The sequence below is a fragment of the Fistularia commersonii genome, chromosome 15 (assembly GCF_037954325.1).
Source record: "Fistularia commersonii isolate RoL2024-O1a breed Wild chromosome 15, RoL_Fcom_v1.0, whole genome shotgun sequence".
Taxonomy (NCBI): Eukaryota; Metazoa; Chordata; class Actinopteri; order Syngnathiformes; family Fistulariidae; genus Fistularia; species Fistularia commersonii.
Window position 1 is genome coordinate 4,257,428 of NC_141298.1, and position 25,073 is coordinate 4,282,500.

The following is a 25,073-nucleotide window of genomic DNA, read 5'->3' on the forward strand; positions in this document are numbered from 1 at the left end:
AATGGTGCTGGCATGAAAGCTTACTTCACTTTCCATTAACGCTAACATTGTTCATATGTTGCATCAGTGATGATTATTCACTTTTGAATTTGTTTTGTCTTGTCTAGGTCATGTGTCTTTGCTTTACACTGTAATGAGCCACCTATTTCAGCACAATTACTAGCCTTCCTGAGAGTCTTCTGCATGACAGAAGGTAAGATGATGACTGGTATTCGGAGGCATATACAATCAAATTGTTAATAGCAAGTGAAAACAGAGCATATTATGACTGCCGTCAGGACCCTTCTTTTTCCATGTATTAGCAGAGGAGAAAAGACAGCGAGGAGGAGGGAGGTGGCTTGTCCATTCCATAGCTTGATAATTGATAAGTTCAGATTGACAGATAAGTGGAAAGAGCATGTCTGCAACTGTGTCATAAATCTCCATCCAAACAAGGCAACAATTTGTATAAACACACTTGATACAAAAATTCTCTCAATTTTTAATCTGTGAACTTTGTAGATTACCTGTTTGTTTGCATTCATGTCAACATTTTAAGTGAGTGTCATTTCAGTTGTGCTCTGAAACATTTTCCTCACTTATAACCGAACCGGCCTAAATTTGTCTGCACCAATTCTGGCGACTGTATTTGCCAAGATCAAACACCTTGCAAATAAACAAATCTGGATGATTAAGAAACCTAGATTGATTTTACAGCCATTTAATTTATGAATTTGTGGCTTTAATTATTTTTTCCAAATGCTAAAGTTTATACTGTCCCGAAAGAGTATTAAAATGACAGTACATTGTTGGAAATCATGTTTTGGAAGTAGCCTACTTTTGCAAATTATTAAACCTGAACAGGAGTAATATTTGTCCTCCCCTCCTTTGATCCAATCATTAAACAGCTGAAGAAATTTTACTTGGTGTTTTAATGCATTAAGTCTGTATTTATCGGATGTAAAAAGTACGTAATGCTACATTTTTTACTTTCAATTCATGTGCTGGATTTGATTTTGCGGATTTATTTAATTTTAGAGGAACTGAAGGACTACCTGTTAGGAGATGGGGCCATCAATAAGATCTTCACCTTGGGTAATAGTGAGTACCCAGTCAGCTGGGAGAATGAGATCAAGCTGTGGACTTTCCTGGAGACAAGAGCTGCTTTGCTGCTTAAAACCTACAAGACGACCTCTGAGGTCTGTCTGCTGGAATTATTCTTTAAACTGGAATTTTGGACCATTTTTGTCATTTCTTTTTAAACTTCTGATAACTTGGCCATTATCTTCCCTTTCTTCAAGGAGGACCGCTCCACTCTTGAGAAACCGGATCTTTCCCCTCATGCTCGTGTTGCCATCCAGCTTCGCTTGGCCGAAAAGCAGATTCTGGAAAAAGCTCTTGCTAGTGGACGCTCCAAGCGTCAGCATTTTGAAAAGAAGTTGGAGGAGGGCGCCCAGCTGCCCCACTATGAAGAGACTGACATTGCTCTGCTGGAGAATACAGAAGAAGATGCAAAGCTGCCCATTATCTTGAGCAATCTGGAAGAGGGTGAGGAAGGCGAGGAGATTCAGCTGGAGGAGCACAGCCATTTCCTAAATGGAAAGAAGGCTACATTCAGGGTGGATATGAAGACCAATGGGGAGTCTGTGCAGCAGGAAAGACAGGTTAAGGTCAGCAAAGGTAATTCAGCATTGGACTCATTTGGAAATTCTAATGAGACCCAAGTGGCCCAGAGGAAAATGGCCAACTCAAGTGCCGTTCGAACTGAAGTGAATTCCAAAGAGAACAATGAATAAATAAATAAATGCCACAGTTCATGCTATTTATTTATTTTTGTGTCTACTAAATGACTCAGAAATATAAAAGATAAAATGGATTTTGATTAAAGATTCAAAACTTTTGTGACTCTATGTTCACTCTTGCTGGCTTGTCTTAGTTGGTTTCTGCTGAACTTCGAAAAGCAAAAGTAACACTGTCATGTAACCTTTTTTTTTTCCTTTTTTTTCTTTAGTTTGAGTCTATTACATGGATTGACTCTAAAACAGTTGGAAGCCTGCAGTGTCCAACTGTTTCCAGCACATAACTTGTTAAGAGCAAGGGAAAGCAAATTGTATTAGGTGAATGTTACTTCTAAAAGCCAAAATCACCCTGATGTCGTGAATTAACAAGTTTTTGATGCAGTTTGTCTCCATTCAGTACATTCTAGCATGTTTTATGTTGACAATCGTTTTCTCTAGACAGGAGTGCCGCAGAGTCTACCTTCTTCTTTGTCTGGTTAAAATCCTGTCTGATTTTTAAGACTGTTCTAGCTGTGTGACACACCAAAAAGGATGATGGTTTTTGATTTGCCAATGAAACATTTTTATGTTCTAAAGGATTATATAACAGATTATCATTGCAGCTCTGACTGATTCGGATTTTTCGTTTTGTTCTATAACCATATTTTCTTGAATGTACTCCAATGAAATATTGGTGATTGTCTGTGGATATCGCAAAGAGAGTGATCACTTTTGTTTCCCCTTTGAAAGCCATATGCAGCCCTTATGTGTGACTGAGATTGAATGATGTTAACCTAACATGAGGTAATGTCAAAACTTTTTATAAGAAAAACATGAACGTATATGTCGGAAGACACTCTCCTATCTGTCATGTGGTTTGTGAAGCCCCATTAACTGACTCATGTCAGTAACTGATCATGTTCACTGTGAGTGTGGCCCCGATAATTGACAATGTTAATAAGTGTTTGTATCAACTGTAGATCTGATTCCAGTTATTTAGTGTCACAATTCCCATGTCTGCCCCACTAACTGACTGTCAGTTTTCAATTTGGCTCGATTTAGAGGCTGCATCAGTAACTGACTTAATGAACTGTGGATGTGGCCCCATCAAATAACTATAGACTGTCAATGTGGCCCTTGTAACTTAATGTGCCTACTGCCAGTGTGTTCCAAGTACCTGACTGTGATATTAACTATTTCTGTCTCGCCGCAGGCACTGTTAGGACACGTTCACAATCAACAACGTTTCCAAGTTAACAGATCTTTTCAAACCCGACATCTTGAGACAGGACTCTGTCATTGTTTTGTAAAAACTAACCAGATACAGGGCGGCATGTAATACATGATCAATGAGGGGGAACTGTCAAGGAGTCTGCCTGCAATACGACTAATTCAATATTAAAACAGACAATGTATACAGCATAAGATGTGTTGTTTTAAAAGTAACTACACGTTGGCACAAAAAAACGTTTGTTTTTATCTGTGCGTTTTTGCAGCTGGCTTTCTAAAAATGAAGGCAAAAGGCATCATGTACGATGTTATTTGCAATGCCAGCATTATTTAAAATTGGAGAAAATGCGACTTATAACAGGTCCTTGTTGAAAAGTTCTCACTTACATATGGCCTCAGAGATAGGTTTCTCCTCAAGCTGTATGTTACTCTTAGTTCTCAGTGAGGAAGACCAGCAGATCCCTATTCGCCCTTGAATGACAGCTTTAAGTAGTAAGCTTAGACGCCTGGCTTAAAGAGGAAAATCAGTGCTAAAGTCAAACGAAAGGTGCAATTTTTTACATTTTATCTTGGGGATAGTGGTATGTAATAACACAATGTTTATTTTATTTATTGAAATGTTGGTTCATATTAGACCTTTGAAAATACCTGCTTGACAAATAAAGAAATTTCACACTGCCATTTACTTAAACCACTTTATAATTTGCAATACTAAAACCCAAAGATAAATGGAAGGGGGCTCATCAGGAAATAGTACTTCTATTAAATAAACAGTTGAATCATCAGAATTGACATTTCAATTTTATGCTTAATTCTAACACAATATATTTATATATATTTATATATTTATGTAACAATTCATAATGGATATTCATATATATCTTGCTACCAGACTCTTTCATCAGATCACTGAAAGTCATCTTAAGATAATTTAATGTTTATCTGGCTTTTCTTACATTTTACATGTACAATGATAATTGATATCTTCACAGATTACCTATTATTTTAAGACTTATCTAGATATCTTCCATAAAGCTAAGGCGCCTTTGTAACTGCATAACTAGTGTGTTGACAAAACTTAAACTGGGAAGTTAGTGTACAATTTGTAATTTACTTGCTAACATTTAAATAGAATAAATGTTGACTTAATCCCTGCGATATTTGAGCTGAGAATCGCTGTATAATATTACATGAATAACTTCATATAGCTTTCTACTCCTGCATGTTTAAAATTACGCCTTTAGTTATGAGCTTCTCATTCAAATAAACAATGCTTGCAGGTGATGCTAAAATATCCCTGATCATTTCATTATTTTTTACACACAAATTTAAAAATAAGACCATGTGCTCACTTAATTAGCCATTTCTTGCCACTCTGTAGTTGTCACTTTAACATATGTGAATGTAATTGTAAACCTCAATATTGGGCAAGATATTTTTACTTCTTATTCCCAACAAGTTATCCATGCTATCATCACATAGGTCTCAAATCTTTAATTGCACTTCAGTCATTTCTTTTTTTGTCATACTCGATTTTTTCCACAGAGGTCATGGTGCCTGTCCAGGAGTCAGATGGTTACTGGCTTGACCCCAGGTTATTCCAAAGGCGAGTAGTCCCTGACCAAATAGTTCAAACCTTAAGTGCTGGTGACTTCAAGGTGTGAATGGAATGCCATTGTGAGTGGATGATATCTTCCTTGATTGCTTACAAGTCAGTAATGTGTATCGTAGACCCTTCCTCAATTTGCACATTTGCTAATCCTGATGGTACACACAAGCCAATATTCAGCCTGTGTGTATCAAGCAACTGACTGCAATATAGTCAAGGCTGATGGGGGAAAGAAAAAGTCAAAGGTCATAGCATTAAAGTCTGTGTCACCCATTCATGTAATGGAGACAGAAATTATGTGATAATGGCTATCCTGGGGTTGCATGGGATTTTTGTGGTATAAAGTACTCAAATCCGACACATAAATATTATTGTTTTGAATTCATCTAAAAAAATAAATAAAAACCATCTGAATGGGTAAAGCCTGAAAATGAATTGATAACTTATTTTATTCTTTCTTTTAAACTTGTATATACATAGATATGAGGTACACTTATTTCATTATCACAGATTTTTGTGAGTGTCAGGGTCTCTCTTCAGTTTTGGTTCTCATCATGGTCATCTCCCATCAGACTGAAATGTTTGCTAATGGGGTCTTGAAATTGGCCCGATTAATAATTAACAACAATTTCCCCTCATTTAGTGTTATATACAAGTTTGACCAGGAGTTGAATGGGTAGGTGGATGTGATGTGCCTACTGCACCAACTAACATCCGTCTGTATCACTTTCTATCATAAATTTGTATTTTTATGCGATGCTTTATAATATTTTTTAACCAAGTTTAGTCTAAAACACCATTTCGGAAGCCCACAATGTCAAAGTTTATGATCTCTTGCTGTAAATACAGCTTGAAGTCCTTGTAGGGTACATTCCACATTTTTTGGATTGGGATTTTCTCAGTGTCATTGTATGCAGTAGTTCTTGTTGTTTGTCCATCTGGATTATGTAACCAGTCTAAAGGGGTAAATCAGAAAGCTGCCCACATCCAAAAAACATGAATTAAACTTTATCTTTATTTCTCGTGCTGAGAGTATGGTGTTCTTCTTCAACCATCATTTATTTTCCATCACTTCAGAGATATAAGGTCAACATTAATATAACCTTTTTTGTAAGGGGGTAAAGGTTCATTCAGTATGGTTTCCTCTCCTTTGCCCCCCCCCCCCCCAAACCTCCCACTATCCCCCACCCAAACCCCGGCCCCTCCGGCCCTATTACAAATTTATAAAAGACACATTATCTTGAATCATTTAATTTGGGACAATTAAATTTTGAAATGCTCTATTCATAATTCACAAGTGTCTAAGATAAAAACCCTTTTTAATCCTTGAATATATTATTATAATGGCCGGTGGAATGGGCAGCAAAGAGCGAGGCATGTCCTGTATTGTTAGTACTCACTGTGACAGAGCTGGAAGCACACCTTGAAGTGGCACTTCCAAACTATCCTGCCCAATGAATTATCTAATGCCATCCATATAAATGTACAATATCTGCAAGCTTGGCCCAAGCATGCTCACTACAGTGGTCGCAATAGTCACACAAGCGTTAACCTATCTCAGCTTGTGATAAGCGGAGGTGGAGGAACAAGGTTTGCAGCGTAAGGAACACATAGCTGAGGATGATGAACATACAAGTGACCACACTATCTAGCCTGTTCTAGTTCCTTGCAAATGCAGGTTTAATTGAACAGAGTTATAGAGTGAATGACTATACTACGGCATATATATTGTAAAAAGATTATTATGAATTTCTGTAAAAAGTTGTAGTTCACATAATTGCAATCAGGTCTTGGAATGAATGGATTACAGAGAGGGACAGTAACTCTCCATTTAAGACAGTGCATTTAACATACATGACACTCTTAATGACAAAGTGCATTTATACAATATGCATGACCCTCTGCTTTTTCAAGCATATAGTGTAGACCACAAATACACTTTCCAGCCCCCTGGGTGCAAAACATAAAAACCTGGTACCTCATGGTCCCACAGTCTCACAACCCCAGGCTAAACTTGCATCTGTGATCACCAGAAACATGGTCTACACCAGACTGCAATGAAGATATGCACTGGCACTCATCAACTCTTGTCCAAAAAATGTTCAAATAACTGCACTGTTGCTTGTCTGCTGAGACACAGGCTAAATTACTAAAGTTTGACAGGAGACCAATATGCCGCATGAACTGTATGTGGGACTTGGCAGCCTCCAAAAGCAGTGACAGTGTTTTTACGCAGAGGCTGTCTGTGGAGAAGATTTTTGGAGAAGGCCAATGCTTCTGTCGATTAATCATCTGACATCAACATTCTTACCAGTGCCATAGGCTATCAGCAGTGCCAGAAATTACCAAAAGAAAAAAAAAACTTGTAACTCAACATTTGTTTCTCTATTTCAGAGTCTTCTGAAACTGATGACTACACTAACAAAGTTAATTACATGTTTATCCAAAAGGGAAGATCTTTCAGTAATGTCTACAACTGAAGCTTGAAATTTGGTTTATTTCATAATTTATTTATTCTTTTTGAATTACTGTAATTGGTGGGTATTTTTTCCTTTGTAGGGTGTTGGACTATTGCAAACATGAATAATGGCTTCTGAAATTTCTCAATTCTTTTTTTCTTCATCCTACTGTAGCATCACTTGACTCAATGTGTTGTTATTGCTATTGTGCATTTTGTTGGCATCAAAATACTACTTTCTACTTATTCTGGCATGCTGTCACCAGTGTCGTTCTGTGTGATTTATTTCTCTTGTGACTTTGGATTTTTACATATTGGTGGCTTGTTTTTGTTCTGGCCAGCGATGGTCAAACAAAACATGTGTTTCATTGTGTACTTGTACAAGCCCACAATGCTTTACCTCAATGCTAGTATCCATTTGGTTGACTTTTCAATATGCTTAACATTGCTGTTGGTGCATTTTCTTATTTCAATACAATAATATAGATCTGTAATCTATCGACTGGACAGATGGAGAACATTTTCACTGGCCCAGTACAAGGTGGAGGTGTGGAGAATTGAGTCATTACCTTCTGTGGGTGATCTTGGCAGACTATTGTGTGACTGAGCAGTCCTATTTCAGAATCATACTGCTAACCCCCACTCAGGACAGGTTAGGAAAAGTAGGTTGGAAATTTCCCACTCAATCACTCGTGTGGATAGGTTTTTACACATTTAGGGTTACTCAGTGTCATTCAATGAATTTAAAGTAAAAAAATATGCATATTTATTAAATACATATATATATATACACACTATTGAAACTGGCAAAATAAAACTTTCATGGAAACACCTACAGACATTGGGATTATATTCTGCCGGCAGTGGATATGCACCATTGTTTACCTCACAAAGAACGGTCTCGATTGGATACTAATTCAGTGTCTTTGCGTGAATGACAAGTTAGTCCTGCTAGCTGGGTTGGCACAGTCAGTTTTCTTACTTTTGAACATGAGCAGCAACAGACAGAATTTAAGGCCACATTCTAAAAACTGGCAATTGTTTCTTTAGAATTTTGGACAAGTGTGACCAAATTGCAGCCAGCTTTGAAATGAAACGAAAGAAATTAACGGTATTTGTATCTGAGAATCTATCGGGGCATTGTTCAAACTCAGAATACACCACTTAAAAAACAGTTGACCCAAAATCAGAGACATTATCACCAGACAGCACAATACTACTTTTATCGGCCCTAAAAATTGGAAGCACCAAGGCCAATTTGACGACTCTGATGACAATGTCCCCGAAAGTACTTAAGGATATGCACAAAGCAAACTGGCAATCTCAGAAAATCCCCCACGTTTGAACAACAGACAACAATAACAGGCAATTCAGAGGAAAGTGGGAAAAGACTTCATACATACAAGATATTTGGTTTGCTGAAACACAAGTTCTGATCCTTTACAGGTAAAAAAAATGCCATACATAACTTACAAGGCTTCCAATGAAACAAATTGCCTCACCATTACATGAAAAAAAGAATACAAAATGTTACTCTTCTGAGAGAAAAGCCCAGTACCATCGAAAAGTTTGGAAATGCCAGGAAGAAAGACTTTTGTATTGCACAGGTGAAAAAATAGTTTAGGGTTTGAAGAATGCAACAGCAAAGACTGTAACCTGATGTGCTTTGCTGTATTTTGAAGTATTTGTAGAACTGGCCAAGCTGTTCACAAATGTTCGCATTTGCTGAAAAACTTCTTTGCTGAATTAGCATTTGTCATTTTAGACAAGACACATGTTGTCATGACTTCTCACAATGGTTCCTTTTTCATAACCAGCCCATCATTATTTCAAGTTATTTCCTCACACCTTATAAAACAACCCACGATGCGTGGAAAAAAAAATGTAATTTGAAAGAAAATCTGGAAATTAAGGCGTTTGAACCAGTCTTATGTGATCAAAAAGGGTAACTTCACAACTAAGCTTCTCTTTAAAGTATCCCTTACCATTTCTTGGTTATTCGTCTTTGTCCTGAGTGTAACTGAATGTGATTTGTCTCCCAGCAGCCCATAATGGAAGTATCCATTTATTAATGATGATGCAGGAGGATGGCATGCAAGGTCTTCATCAATGAAGAAATGAGAAGTAAAAAGACAAGAGACTCTAGAAAGAGAAGCCCCCGTAAGTGGTTCCCGTGGCGATTGCTCCTTTATATTCATTTATCTATTTGACATAAGTGATATGTGTAATACAGACAGCATCATCAGTAGAAGGCAACATGAACACATTCAATATACCAATATTCAATATCTTGTCTAAACAGTCCTGGTCTTCCCGTGTTTTTGCTGGATTTGAATCCAACTTGCTCCGCTCCAGCTCAGACCAGGTGACCATGTTGATTATATAATACATGAAAAAAGATCAAATGCAAGTATTTGCAAAATGATAGATTAGGAAACAATAAGCAAAGAAAGAAAATACGCATAAATTATTGACATGACTTCGAGAATTGTGGTATTCCAAAGACACGCATTTGGTGAATTGAGGAGTCTAAGTAGCTGAGACATGTGAATCGGAGAGTGAATGTTTATTTGTCTCTATATGTGGCCCATCCATTGACTAGTCCAGGGTGAACCCCTCCACCCTCACCTAATGATGATCTCACCCCCCCTCCAAAAAAACAAAACCCTTAGTGCAGGTTAAGTGGAATAGAAATTGGATGAATGAATGAATTCAAGGAACTTCTATAGTCAAGCCAGCACACCTTACAGTATGTGGTACTGTAAGTTCGGTTCAGGAACTTGATTAAGAAGTTTGTTTTTTCAAAAGAAAAAAAACAGAAAGGCAAAAATAAAAGAAATTAAAAAAATAGAGAAAAATTGAATGCGCTGTTCAATACATTTCAGCATATTGGCAGCCTCCCCTAATGATTTTCATCTTTGTTTTTAAGGTTGTAAACTATCTAAAGAAAAATAATAAGAAAATAAAAATAAATCAGATCAAGAAAGCTCCTCAGCCACAGCCACCCTATAACAAAGGCATGAGATTTAATTTCGAGTATAGAGAGTAAGAGTAACTCAGGAAGTGACAGAAAAAGGAAGGCAGGTTCAGATGATGTGATAAATCCTAAAGAAAGGGATGGAAGCAGGGGTAAAGTGAGCTTAGACCATCTCAACATGCATGCAAATGCCATGCTGATTTGTTCATAAATCTAGCATGGCTCTAAGTGAGACCTCCATATGATATATACTCCAAAGGAGTGTCAGTTATTAAAAAGGATCCCTATGTTTTTCTCTTGTTCTCCATTCCTTTTCCTTTTCTTTCTCTCTAATCACACAAGAAATATCAAAAAAGGTAAGAGAAGAAGAAATCTGTCACCATTTTTCTCTCTTATTTTAATGTTCTTTCTTTCCTACTTTCCTTCTCTATTTCCTTGTTTCTTTCTTTCTTGTCCTCAGCGAGAGGGAGCATCATTCTCGACTCTCCAGGTCAGAGAGGGAACAATTAAGTGTGGAGGGTGCTGGGAGTTGAAGACAGGTGATGAATGGCCAGGCTAGCTGCAACTGACAATATGCAGACAAGCTAGATCATTTGCAAGTGGATATGAGGAGATGGAGGATGGGATGGGGGGTAGGGTGAAGTTAGGTGGGTGTAGGGGGCTTTCCAGGGTCATTTCTCACCAAGGAGAGGAGGGATGAGATGCAACCACCTGCCCAGCAGTGAGGCTCATTTGTTAGAAACGATGGAGGTTTCCAGACAGCGGACAGCCCAGGGGAACAGCTGAAGTCTGGCTACCAAGGTATCATCATCAGACCACAGTGTTTACCAACAGCCTTGTGGGCAACTTCATGTCATTGTCATTGTCGACTATAACAGAAGCTGGAATTCTGTTTAGAATTTATTCAATTCATTTATCTATTGAAACTGTAGTAGATTGTCACAGACATTTTTCACGACCCTGGAATAGAAGAATATATGAGAAACATTTACTTTACCATGGGTCTGTAAACGTATGCATGAAGCAGTCTATTTGTTTATTTTTTTTTAATACAAAATAACCTCTGTTTATGAAAAAAATATATCTACTTCCAACAGTTGTCAACAAAATATTTGGCTGCATACTGAAACTAAAGTGGCAGAAAAGACAAGAACAAGACAAAAAGTTGAAATTCATTTGATCCTTGATTTTCAAATTTCTACTGCAATGATGAATAAATATTTCCGGATATACAGGTTCATCTATTGTTTTATTTGCAAATAAAAATATGTCTGTTACTAAACTATACTTAGCTGTCAACATGGTGTGATGGTAAATGAATGTGCAATAGATTTCCAGCCACTCGGATGTGGATTTTCAGACCTTGAAAACCAAAAGAATGAAATCATGCTGTCTATTTTAATTAAAAAGAGGGTTTATCCTTCCCTCCTCGATAGTGGCTCATACCTCAGACTTGGGTTGGGATTACACAAAGGCTTACATTTTTTCATTGTTTTACAAAATTTTACTGTATCACGTGCTTGTTTGACTTCACAACTATCATCGAACAAAAGACACATCAGAAAACAGTACAATTTTTTTTACCAACATATGTGGATATTTAGTAATGTCCTAGTGGTTACAGTTGAAAAACATTTGCAATGAAAGACCCCTGTATTTATACTTTACTGATTAAAAAACAGCTATTGGAATTAATTTTACTATTGGTCAAGAAGGCATATGGTTATATGATGGAGATGCTTTTCCCACTTAAAATGCAATCAGTGCATCCACTCCACTCAACTTATTTAGCTCTCTCTTGCTATATCTCTCTCTTTGACGCACACACACATACACACACACACACACACACACACACACACACACCTTAATTGACCTGAGATGTGGAAAGAGGAAACACTTAGTCACCTGACATGTAGATCAATCACTTACTTGATCACAGATCTCCTTAACAAGGTGTAGGCAGAGTAGAGGACACCAGACCCACACAAATACAGCTGAACATGCAGACATATCCAAATATGTCCTTGTTTTGCTTCTGGAAAATTGATTATTTTGCTTTAACTTGTATTTCTATACATATATTGTGTAAAGCGTGCAAATTATGAGCAACCATGCAAGAGTTGTAAGCTTATACATTGAAAGCTTCAGGGTTTGATCTTCCACAGGATTTTACTGAGGGTCATGCAATTCAAATGGACACCTAAAGTGATGGTCAAAGCATTATTTCACCATTCAATAATAAACAATGCCAGTAAGTAGTTGGCTACTATGCCTAGTAACTAATATATCCACTCTTGGGAATATTTCCTGATATTTACATTTGACGACCTTTTGAATTTTGAAAATGGTTTTAAACAGCCATCTTGCTTTTTCCATCTTTTACAAATTATGCATATTTTTGCCTTTTTTTTTTGCAACATTCCACTCTTGATATAATTGATTTCTTAAGAAACAATAACGCAATTTGTGAAGAGAAAGACAAAATTGTCAGAGATATCAAAATATGTGAACAAATCAATGGTCAGCTAAAAGACATATGAGATTCCATGCGTCAATTGTTTCACCATTTCACAAGCATTTAATAAAATTGACACTGAATATTTTTAATGAGGACCTCACTGAAGAGACTCAAGTATAGCTGAAAATCATTGGATCACATTTTCAAAGCCCACCTCGAAAGAAACCCCAAACATGGGGTTTGTTAAGAATTAGAAATAAATGAATAAGTACAAATAAATCAATTACATAAACAAAATAATTTGGTGATTCAAATTTAGTTAAGGATAATTTTTTGTATAAGAGCAAACGTTAGTGTATTGGAATAGTTCTGTCGCGGGCCCAGGCACCATGTTGAGATTGAGTATGTCACTGTTTTCATGCAGAATGAGTATCTTGATCTTTGTGGAATGTTCTTCAGTGGTGATTGAGATTATTTTGGGGATCTTTACATTTAATCTTCCTCCAAGGATCACTTTTGCATTGCAACAAAATTTTTGTTATCATTTAACTGACAGAAATAGGCTCATGGCAGAAGGAAGACCATTGTTTGGCTCATGCTGTGTGAATGATACACTGGCGTCTCTTTCTTTTTGACATCTTTTTCATCTTTTATTGATGATCCATTTAATCCTCCACAAAATCTTGTGTGGACCATCAGATATTTGATATTGGAGTGACAAGTGGCCCTGTGAGATGAAGACAATACTAAGTGCAAAAGTCATAGCGAGCCATTTTTACAGGCTATCGTACATGCACTAACCATTTTTCTTTCTTTTATTTTGTTGCCCTATGTATCCAAGGTATGGGGTCAAATGGGACCTTCACAAGCTTTAATTGGGCCTCTTTTACAATGAGGTGCCGCTTTGCAAAAGGAAAGCGCAGGGACGGGCCTGATACTTGATAAGCTTCTAAAATCAATTCACAAATGAATACTAGCACATCTTACAGCCAAGGTTTTGAGACACTCAACCTCCTGCTCTTCTTTCTCCAGGTTATGGTGTGACGGCCTGTCAGGAGAAGACGCTGAGATAAAAAAAATCAGCTCATATCAGACCTGATCCCCTCAAACACACACACGGGCACAGCAGTGCACTGACCAGTAAGCGGTGAAAAGGCCCAGTGTTGATGTCCTACCTCATCTTCATCAGACCTCCCTTGCCTGACCCAGAATCCTCCAGATCTGCAACTATGGCTCTGAGTGAGTGTGTGTGTGTGTGTGTATGAGTGTGTGTGTGTGTGTGTGTGTGTGGGAGCGACTGGCCCTGGCTGCTCAGGTGGACAATGTGTGGGTGACGTAATGGCTTGTGGCACTGTGGGCCCTCCTGGCCAGCAGTCTAAGTGTCAGGCCAAATATCGGAAAGGAAGAGAAGAACCAAGGTATCTGGGGAAAGAGACGGACACAGGAAACCTTCACAAGTTCGCTAGAAAGTCATTGAGGGCACCAAGTTTTTAACAATATTAAATATAGTGGCTGTATGGCAAAGGTTAATTGTACCTGTGACTATGACAATAAGAATAAAATCGGATTATCTAATGGAAAATACATGAAATCCAAGGTTCCCTTGATTATTGGAAGTAACTTATTTAATTGAGCAGTTTAATTAGTTGTAAGAATTAAAAGAATTACTAACCTCTCTCCTCATGTAGACTTTCTCCTGATGTAAAGACTGTAACTTTTGTCCAATGTGAGATTACAAAAAATGAGTCACCGATTTCTCCACTGCTTGGCATCTTATCCATAAATTTATAACACAATATCTGTTTTTATGATTTTTTTCCTCTCATATTATTGATATATCACAAGGCCTTCAGAGGGTCATAGCGGTTGTCCTTGAAACCGAACATTCCTGGTTCGATTCCTGTACGTCTCCTAGCCGGTCGAAGTGTTGTTGAGCAAGACAATGAACCCTTGGCGCTTCCTTCAGCTCAAGTATGAGTATGATTATTACTATTAATAATCTGCTGTTATATTTATCCCTTTATCAAAATTGCACTTGAAAATTCATTAGCAGATTTTCATTCCCCAGAAATAATAGGCGGTTCAATTACGCTGGGAAAAACAAACAACACACACACACACACAAAAATCCATCCCTAGAACTTATTTGGAGGCTTTTTTATGATGTTGAGGTAGTGAACTATTTATTTTTTCAAGGTACATTACTGTAGAGTTGTGTACATCTCTTTTTTTGAAACAGAGATGTACACAATAAAAAATACATGTAAACAACGAAAATTGCATGGAGTCCGAGACAAGTCCGAGCCAATCAGATTTCACAATCCAGCCTTTTAAATAATATGCATTAATATGCAATAATAACATCTTTTCTTAAACCATGATAATTCTTAAAGCATCATCGGATACATGTCCACAGCAAATCATTTCCCTCGATGACACAGTCATAAACATGGAAATCATGAAGATTTGAAAAGGGTGTTGTTTTATACACATTTGAATTATATCCAATTCCAGCAAACTCCTGAAAACCACAGTTATTGTCCAGTATTTGGACAGAGTGACCAGTAGAGGGCAGTGGAGGACAAATAAAGAATGAAATATACCCAGATCTCTTCATAGTCAGTAAAGAAAAGAGAATAATAATAATAATAAAAAAGACCTTTCAACATGCTTAAGGCTACAGTTTTATGATCAGTGCACATGAGTAATTTGTATTATTTTGTTGCTTGATAAAGAACATTCTATGCACAAGAGATGATTATCATCAGTTCAAACCAGTGCATTGTCTCACAAGCAAGGAACTCTGAACGTGAGTTATACATGCGCGGTATGTATTAATAAAAATAATAATAATGATAATGATGATGAAAATTTTTTAAAGGTTGGCTTTGCTTCAGCCTGAGCATGCACGTGGGTGCATGCATTCTCCTTTTCTTCATTTTTGAGCCCTTCAGCTCTTCCTCAGGACAGGGCCTATCATGTTAATCCTTTGCTCTGTGAGGAAGACTCACCGCTGTGTGTTCATAAGCCTGCCTATTTGTAATGTCATGTCACAATCATCCAACAATTTGCAGCATAAATTGCCATTTCCTAAACAGTTACTTTTTTTAGCGGAAAATCTTCAGCCGGTTTGTGCGTAAATGCTCAACTTTGATAAAATACTATGGTTAAATCATTAATAAAGAATCAGTATCCAGGGCTTTATATAGTTTTCTCAAATGCCAGTGATGCCCAGTTGTATTTATCCATCATTCATACATGTAATTGAGCCTAATCAAAAATGGAGTAACTTTTTAATAGAACATATGATTTGATGCTGTTTTTTTTCACTCCACATAAGGATGATGTCAGCACTGGAGAAATAAAAGGACATGAGAGCTGCTGTAAAACAAAACTTGGCTCAGCACCGCTATGTTTAGGATGAGCGTCTGAGGACTGAGCTAATTGTGGTGAATACAGAGCTTTTGGCAGTGCTAGTTTCCTCTATCAGATGCCAAAATTAGTGTGTGTTGAGGTGTGTGTTGAGCTGCGCGTTCCCCTCACTCACTCCCGCCATTTCTCTGGGGACACCGGGGGGAAGCAGGATTGCCGTCCAGCAGCCAGGCAAACCTGATTTAGATGCACTGGGCTGCTATTTTTCTTCAGTAAAAAACAATTGTGTTTGGCCCAGTGGCCCGCAGCTCCTGGCCGGCTGGTTTCAGGTTCAGGGGTCTTTAACTGGTCCTGGCGGAGGGCCTGGTTTAGATCTCATTTAGTTTGCAGATAGCTCAGCTCGGCTCATCCCTGGACCCTCTGTCTGTGCACGATTGGATGAAGTGGATTTTTCTGCGTGTCTGATTGTTACAATTGCGTTGATGTGCCTGAAAATGAAAAGCGATCCAAGAAAAACCAACCGTTCAATCATGAGTCTATCCTTGCCTAGACAACAAAAGACAACAGCGAACTTACTTATAAAAAAAGTATGATGGATTCATCCAAAACCTGATATATCTTCACCCCCCCCACCTTTGTGTCATAGAACTGTACTGTATCCAAAAAAACGATTGAAAAACACATCAATTTTTTTTTTTGCACCAGTTGACATGTTTCTTCATCACCATGAACACAAACTCGTTTATTTGGACCCCCACACGCACTGGCGCTGCCAGGAAATATTCACTTAGCTCCACATGTGGATTCATCCGCTGCTGAAAATAGTATCAGCTACTCAAAGCACATGTAGAAAAAAAAAAGGCATGGTGATGTAATTCTGGCTCTAAGCTGTGACCAGCTGCTATTTATCTGCCAACCCCAAATTAACCCACATTTGGCGCTTGGCGGTGTGTTAATTTTTGGACCATGTCTAAAACAAATGCAATGTTTCATCCTTGTTCAATATCATTTGTTAATTTTTTTTTCATTTCGCCAACCTCCAACTATTTTCGAAAATGTTATTTTATAATATGAGAGGTGCAGACAGGTTAGATAGATTAAAGTAAAAACAAAATGACAAAACACTGTTAGTAGTTTTTTTTTTTGTCTTTTTGAGGCATTTGCTGACTGTTATCAGATAACGGTTTGGCTCGAGGTATCAGTGTTTGAGTTTTAATTCACTGCAGAAATCATGTTGAAATGCCCTTAAACCGTTAATGCCTTCAATGTGAGTGAACCAGAAATATTACCACTAAGTTTTTTGCTCCTCAAGATCAAATGCTTTCTTTTTTTTTTTTTTGTTTTACTCTTTATAACTTTCTTACTTTTTTTTTCCCTGAGCAGAATCTTTATACCGAGCAGAGCTGGCCCACACAATCTCTAAACGAAGGCATCACTAATTAGGACACTGCACCTCAAGTCATGAACACATCCCTTTTTCTTGTTCCCGCTCTCCTGGCTCATTATATGTTACCAAGTAATGACCGATATATACATTAAACACTATTATTACGGTGGTATTAATTATTCTAAAAATAAATCTCTTTGAAAAGAGAGATGAAGAAAAAAATGGGAGGGGGTAAAAGGTCTTAAAATTAGACAGATGCGCATGTTTAGATGAGTGTGTGTGTGTAGAAATGAGAGTGCCACATTTCTGCTTAATAAATCTATGATTAGCATTTTCTTTTTAAAAAGGAATAATTTCAACTTTGATATCTGTAATAGGGCTTAAGGGTTGCCTCACTCTTTCGCTGGCCCTCAAATACCGGCTGCATTCAGCCTGTGCGGAGACACCGTGGCGCTCCTGTCATTTGAACACTTCATTCATAACATTTTTTGATGTACACAACTAAACCCGATTTCATATTCTATACCTGCCTTGAGGTAAACTTAATTAAATTCTGCTTTTTATTTTGCCAAAGAATTTAATGCCCCCCTCCTTTGTTTTTATTTAACCCCCTTGAAGTCTTGTTTTGACTTTTCTGGTTGTTTTTTATTCGAGGACCACCTGCTGGCAGTTGAACAGTAAATCCAAAAGGTGTTTTATTATCTTAGACATACATCCTGCCCTTTCAGACAGAACCTGACCCTTAACTTACTTTAGTTGAAAAATTTCACCTTAACATGTTGTGTTTACTGTAAACATTACTCTTGCCATAAACATAATCGGAACTATAGGAAAACCTCAGTAACTTTACACTCCTCTTCATTCACACACACACACACACACACACACACACACACACACACATATATACTGACACAGGGGTGCTTGGTATTCGCTCGTGGCTAGGGCTTACCAATAGAGGGTGGTGTTGCATCATGGGTCTGGCTATGGAGGGTCACCATTCTGGAGTGACTGTGGAGCTCAGTCCATTAATGCCTACCTTTTTAATACGGTTCTCATCGCTGATGGCTGGATAAAATATAAAAGAAAATGCTTATAATGGATGATGCTGACATTAACGGTTGATGGTTGCTGTTAAAGGGGAACTGTCAGCTGCTCAATGATAAACAGGAGTCTTTTTAACACAGACTGAAATAGGCACAGCTTGAATCTAAAATAATTATTACCTTCATCTCAAATCAGTTGCAAATACTGTAAAATAGTTCAGCTTTATAAAAAAAAAATCTGTATGTGGCTCAGGGGCTTTCAGTCACATCCCATGATCTGTTTTAAAACCCCCCTTGGATTCACGAATGAACCGAAACGTTGGAATTTAGGTCTTCCAAGCATTTGGAAAAAGAAAAAGAAAAACTTGGATCATTTGCAAAGTCCCAAGAATCGGGCAAACTAATAAAAATCATCAGATATGTGAGAAAGCTTGGACCAACTACAAATAGACATGTGGTTAAATTATTTTCACTGTGCTTTGCGTTTACAAAAAAACACAGAAACTCTTCTTATGTCCAACTTAGATCCCCCCCATGTACACGTTCTACATTTTGGGTGGATTTTCAACTACACTACACAGAATAATCTTTTCATTTGAAATAAACGCTTGGCTCTTTTCTCCACAAAAAAAGCTTTATTCAGACATTTTCAATGAAACGATCAATCCTCATAATATCACCTTTCATTTATTCAAATCGCGAATGACAAAAAGACAAAAATGTCCATCCCACCGTGACACATCTTAAAAGTATTCCAGCTCACTGTGCGTATTTTTTTCTGTTTCACATCAAGCTTTTGTCGTGTGTTGAACAGTTGTTTGGGAAAGTGATCTGGAAACTCCAAAGGACACCTCCACGATCCTTTCATTAAAACTTAACCACACAGCCAAGGCGAAAGCAGGTAGTGGGTGGAGGTGGGTGGGTAAGGCTTATTATGGCCAAGCATTAACATACAAACAAACAGCTTGGCTATGCAAATCAAGGAAGGGCAAAGGCAGAATTCTGGGAGACATTTGCCATAACTCACGTTGATGGCCTTTAAGTGAGAAATCGCCTTTGAAAAACAGCCAATAAGGAAGTGGAAATGATGCACCTGTCGCCCATCTGACTAATGAGCCAATCAGGTTGCAAGGACAAGGAACGCATCCAGGTAGTGATGTTGGCTTGGCTTGTCACTTTACACACACACACACACACACACACACACACACACCACACATAGCACTCATGATTCCACAGCGGCGGACGCTCTGAGCTCTTCACGGGACGACAGGATGATTCGAAAAGGCGACGCCGGAGCTTAAAACATAAAAGCAACACTAAGAAATGATTTACAACTTGTTGTAACATCAGCAGGCACTCTCATTTGATAAGTGCGGATCTGAATTTATATGTTTAGAGGGATGCCTGATGTGTGTGTGTGAGTGTGTGTGTGTGTGTGCGCTAAATATGAGCGACAATGAAGACAGCCTCGTCTTCTTTTCCTCCGTCCGTCCAACCGAGCCACTCAAAGCAGCTTTAATCCCATATCTTCGTGAAAAACCACACTGGCACTGAGTTGTGGCTGAGAAATGACAATGATTTACATTTCACCATAATGCTCTCTGTCGGCTCTTATTGTGACAAAATACTGCGTGTATCCCTCCCAAATGAAAGTGGGTGTTCTGTTATGCGTTCCACAAAGACATTTGGACGAACCTGCCATCCCGTCCTTTTTCTTGTAAATGAGCATGTGAAATCTATTTATGTCATCCTACGGCGCGCCGCTGAATTACAGAGAGCAGCCTTAGCGGCAAAGCCGGGTCCCGCGAAGATACTGCGGAAGGAAAGAAAGAAAGAAAGAAACAAGAAGGGGAGAAGCGGCGGCAGCGCTTGAGGCAATGCAGAAAAGTAGCTCCAAGTCCGTATACAAAGCTGAGTGGATATGAACCAGGGATGGGGGAATGCGTTCGTGCTGTTCTGACAACACCTGGCCCAGGAACAAACTAGAAGCTTGTCTAGATGCGAGGTGGTGTTGGTGGTGCTGGGGGATAAAAAGAACCCCGAGGCAGCCCCCCCCCCCCTTCTGCCCCCACCCCTCTTCTGCTGCGAGCCATGAGGCCGAGGAAGAAGTTGAGAGGCAGACATACGGATGAAGAAGGAAAGCAGGAAAATATAATAACAAGGAGTGTTTTTGGAATGTGATAGCAGCTAATCCACCTCAGATATGCTGCTGCAGGGATGACAGGGTTGGCAGCTATAGTTCTTAGTCAACTGGCCACTAGTTCAAACCAACATCAAAACACACACACACACACACACACACACACTGACACACACACACTTAGTTTAATCTAGATGCAGGTAAATCAAACAAATGCCGGTGCTTGTCTGCAACAACTTATTTAATCACTTTCACCCAGTTTTTCTTTATACGCATATTCCATTGTCACCTCCAGTAACTAAATCCAATTTTTTTTAGCCTCATTGCCCACATACACACACGCTAACAAACTGTGGAGATGTAGGTGATGACAGTAACATTTCCCCTTATGTAGTTGTTTTATTTATTTTTTTCAATCTGATGTGCAACATCTTTCTTCTTCAGTGAAACGAGCAGAATCCAACATGCAAAATTTTAATCCTCCACTTGAGCTCAAGTATTTCAGGGGTCACCGCCAGGTCACAGGACCTGCCCTATTTAAAAAAAAAAAAAATATATATCTTTAATTTTTTTAAGAATTAATCATCAAACCTGCGTTTTAATATAAATAAATAAATATATAAATGAAGAGCGTGTATTCGTGTAGTACATGCGATACACGGAGGCTGTGATTTAATGGTCGGGCTGTGAATGAAAAACCACGCGCATGACGCATCAGTGGGAATCTGTTGAAGAGGAAAATACAGCTGTAGTGAAATATAGATTTAATAAAACATATTGCAAACTTATGTGGATATTCTGCGCTGATACGATAGTATACGATTATCTATTTACGTCCGAGGTCATTTGAATGCGAACAAAAGACAAGGAGCGAAGTGAACTCCCATCCCCACGCACATGGCACAGCAGGCCCGTGTTTTTTTTTTTTTTTTTTTTTTCTTGAAGTAAAGTATCCGTTTTTTTTATATATATTTAAAACAACGTAACCCTTTCATAATCGGGATGGGTTTTAGTCCACCAAATGTGTCGGACGCAAAATGTGTATTTTTTTCCGGGTGTCCTCACAAGCGAGTCGGCCCGTGGAAGCGTGTCCATCCCACGGGTGAAAGGGAGTCTGACGCACCGCGGGCCGCTTTCGTGAATGCGCGTCCTCCTCCCGGAGAAGTGGGAGGTGACTTGAGCAACTTTGACCATCGCTGCCTGCCTGCGCGCGTGTGTGTGCGTATGTGTGTGTGTGTGTGTGTGTGTGTGCGTGTGTGTGTGTGTGTGTAAGCCACCACTAGTCGCCCCCAGTGCTCTTCAGTCTCCACTCTCCCTTCTCACCGCGCGCTGAACGTCACGTCCGCACTTGAACTTGAGTTTTCTCCCATTGTAGGAGCCGGAGAGCCGCACAGAGCCGCGCGGAGCCGCACGCAGCATCGGAGATGCGGGACTCTGCAACGAGCACAAAGAGAAAAAGAGGCTTTGCAGTGTGTCCCCTCAAAGCAGCAGCGGGCTTTCACTTGAAGAGTTAAAGTCTAAAAAACCGTGCGTAAGAAGAAGTGCCCATCACCAACATTGGATTCATATTTTACGCACCTGCACGCAGCCACCGGCGTCCTTCCACCCGGATTTCTCCGGACGTGGGGCACGCAGAGTTCAAGGTGTCCGGAGAGTGGACAGTGACTGACCATCCTAAGGTGAACGGACCTCCTCCTCCTCCTCCACCACCACCACCACAGCTCCGCTGCGCTTCTTCTCCGCGGGAGAGAGTAAAAGCCACGAAAAAAGGACGTTCCGTTGAGCGCCGCTGGACGACAGGAGGACCAGCCCGGGGGACCGGACCAGAGCGCACGGCCGAGGAAGCGGCGTCCCGCCGGCTTGGGGGTCTGGGGGTTGAAGGGGTTGGGGTGGGGGGGTTGGGATCCGTCACAGGCAGCTGAAGGGACGCGTTTGGAGGCCGGGGGGGCGGGCGGGCGGGGAGGAGAAGGAGGAGGAGGAGGAGGAAGAAGAAGAGGAGGGGGTGAGTCGCTGGAACGGTCACTTTGGGGTGGCCGGAGAGCGGCTGCGCTTTCGGGCCAGTTTGCGGGAGCGGCGGCGGCGGTGGTGGGAGAAGGAGGAGGAGAAAAAGAAGAAGAAGTAGAAGGAGGAGGAGGAGGCGGAGGGAGGAGGAGGAGGAGAGCCGACCCGTCTAGCGCCGCTCTCCGGGCGATGCCAGTGTAAATGCCAGGGCGATGTCCCGACGCAAGCAGGGGAACCCGCAGCACCTGTCCCAGAGAGAAATCACAGGTACGCTTCCATCCGCATCGTCACATCTGGATCCCCCTTCTCACCTCCTACAACGTGTGGGTGTGTGTGTGTGTGTATGTGTGTGTATGTGCGCGCGCACGTCTGCGTGCGTGTGTGCAACCCGGCGCGTAAAAATGTACATTTTTCAGAGACGGAACAGAAAAAAAAAGTTTTGCCGAGGTGCTTCCGGCAGGCCAGCTCTCTTTAAACAAATCCCCGATACACTGATAGAACAGATAAAGTAAATCTACTTATGTGATTATTATGGTCTATAAATATCAGCCTCTAATTAGAGGACGTTTACACAGACATGTCATGAGCGTGTTTGGCATTTCAAAGTAAGAACAATGTTTATGGAAAAAGCGGAATGGGAAGTTGAAACTCAGGTGAAGGAAATTATTATTCATTTTACACTGATTCAAAGTTTCAAATTCGTCCAATTCCAAACAGCGATTGCGATCTGAGAACAAATCGTCATCGTCATCATCTCCAGGTTCATCATAATTCATAGAAGTTGTTTTGTTTTCGACATGAAATCCACTTTAATGCAGTGTGACGATATAAGGATCTAAGACTTGCAAAGCGTTTTCATTTTATTATTAAAAAAGGAAGACAAAACGGCCGACACTTTCATTTAACGCCACATTCAATTCCTTTAAAACATGAGTTTAACATTTTGACAAAATAAAAAAAAACATACATATGTTATTGCCTCTTTTTTTAAAATTTACGCTTTAACGCACCGGGCGGCCTCAAGTTGAGCACGAAAGGTTTCTTCCTTTTTTTTCCTTTTCCACATTTATTGCCCCGTACAAACTTCTGTCGTTTTCCATTAATACGCGAATACCGTCTTCTTTCTTTCTTTCTCTCTTTTTTCTTTCTGTATTTTTTCTTTCTTTCTTATTTATTTCCTCACTTCCCTTTTACTTGCAATATTAATAGACACTTTGGATTATTTAATATCCTGCGCGCTTCTGACAGCGAAGGATCCGAGGCTTCCCTCACGGCGCTACAAAAAGTGGCAGCCATCAAGAGCGAAATCATTTTAACGCTAAGTCATAGGCGAATGTTATTATATATTGTATTATTAATTATCATCTTAAATAGTGTAATCGGAGAAAGTGTTTTTTTTTTTCTTTATTTTCCCCCAAGGTCACGCAGATAACGCAAACACTTGTTACTCCTGCGAAGGCACTTTTTTTTGCCGCGGAACTTTTCAGCAGTTCAACTGGTATTTTTTTTTTAAATCTATTTTTACTCTCTTTTCCTGGCCTTCAGCTCAGTTTTCCAGCTGTTGTCAATGCAGCGTGCGGGATCGTGCGTCAGGCAGGACAGCAGCCCCCGAGGCAAAGGGGTTTGGGGGCACTTAGTCTAAGAATCTATGTAAAAGCTGCTGTCAGAGAGGGCTGTTTGCGTGAAGGCAGTTCAAGAAAAAAAGAAACAAGTATTAAGATGAAAATACTTCCACTGCAGTTTTTCCTCCAGCTGAAAGGGGTCTGAGGAGATTTATCTTGTGTTAAAGTTTGCCAGATCTGGTTGCTCATGTCTCAGGTGCACCTGCATGGAACCATCACTCCACTTCCTGCCTGTGGGGACTCTGAGGCCATGTCGCCGCTGCCTGGCCTGGCCTCACAGAGTGTGTTGCACTCACGTTCACACACAGCCAGACAAACATGCAGAACTAGACTAAGATGACCCCTCAACAAGTAGTGATTTGTTAAACAGTAGACTTTGTGTGCAGCGGGCCTGCAGCGTGTACTCACTTAACTTTGGAAATGGGTCACATTGTGCTGCCTGCATGCTTCTCTTTGACATCGGCTTGTGCAGTCCAGCGAGCAAACGCACCAAGATAATCAGACAGGGGAGACGCACAGGTAGAGGGAGAGAGAGTGAGTGTGTGAGAGAGAGGCGGTCATGAGATGTTGGGAGACGACAGAGTGCTGATATACGTCTAGAAATGATGATCAACACCCTGGGAAACGCTTTATGACAAAGTCAGTTTGTGTGTGTGTGAAAGTGTGTGATAGGGAGTAGGGTCACCTCTCTGTTTCTCTGATTTGCAACCATTCAGAAATCTGCAAACTGCTATCCATCCCATAATTAATGTGTAAGAGATGCCTGCGGATTGAGAATGCATATATGTTTGCATATATATATATATAAATAATGTACGTATATATATACCTAGACGACAACACATATATGCAAATGCACACATACGAATCTGTACCGTCGAGCTCTGCATCATTTTTTTCTGAAGCTCTTGTAAAGCGCCGGCTGACCTGCGTCCTGTTTTTCAAAGAAAGGCATTTTTTAATTTGGGGTTTGTCACAGGATGCATGGTGCTCTGACAAAATGACTCAGA

General features: G+C 39.7%; 2 protein-coding genes across 4 annotated transcripts in view; both read left to right on the forward strand.

Moving 5' to 3' along the window:
• setd3 (SET domain containing 3, actin histidine methyltransferase) overlaps positions 1–3,768 on the forward strand; it is a 30,008-nt gene extending 26,240 nt beyond the window's left edge. For both annotated transcript variants that reach the window (XM_086160314.1, XM_086160315.1), the window contains exons 11-13: positions 108–193; positions 1,018–1,178; positions 1,281–3,768. In XM_086160314.1, the coding sequence (XP_086016440.1) occupies positions 108–193; positions 1,018–1,178; positions 1,281–1,775 (742 nt within the window). In that variant the 3' untranslated portion in view covers positions 1,776–3,768. The remainder of the gene's footprint in view (positions 1–107; positions 194–1,017; positions 1,179–1,280) is intronic.
• An 18,626-nt stretch (positions 3,769–22,394) lies between these two features.
• bcl11ba (BCL11 transcription factor B a) overlaps positions 22,395–25,073 on the forward strand; it is a 46,784-nt gene continuing 44,105 nt past the window's right edge. Inside the window, exon 1 of one of the 2 annotated variants that reach the window (XM_086160194.1) lies at positions 22,395–22,708. In XM_086160194.1, the coding sequence (XP_086016320.1) occupies positions 22,654–22,708 (55 nt within the window). In that variant the 5' untranslated portion in view covers positions 22,395–22,653. The remainder of the gene's footprint in view (positions 22,709–25,073) is intronic. The other variant, XM_086160195.1, reaches the window with a different exon arrangement.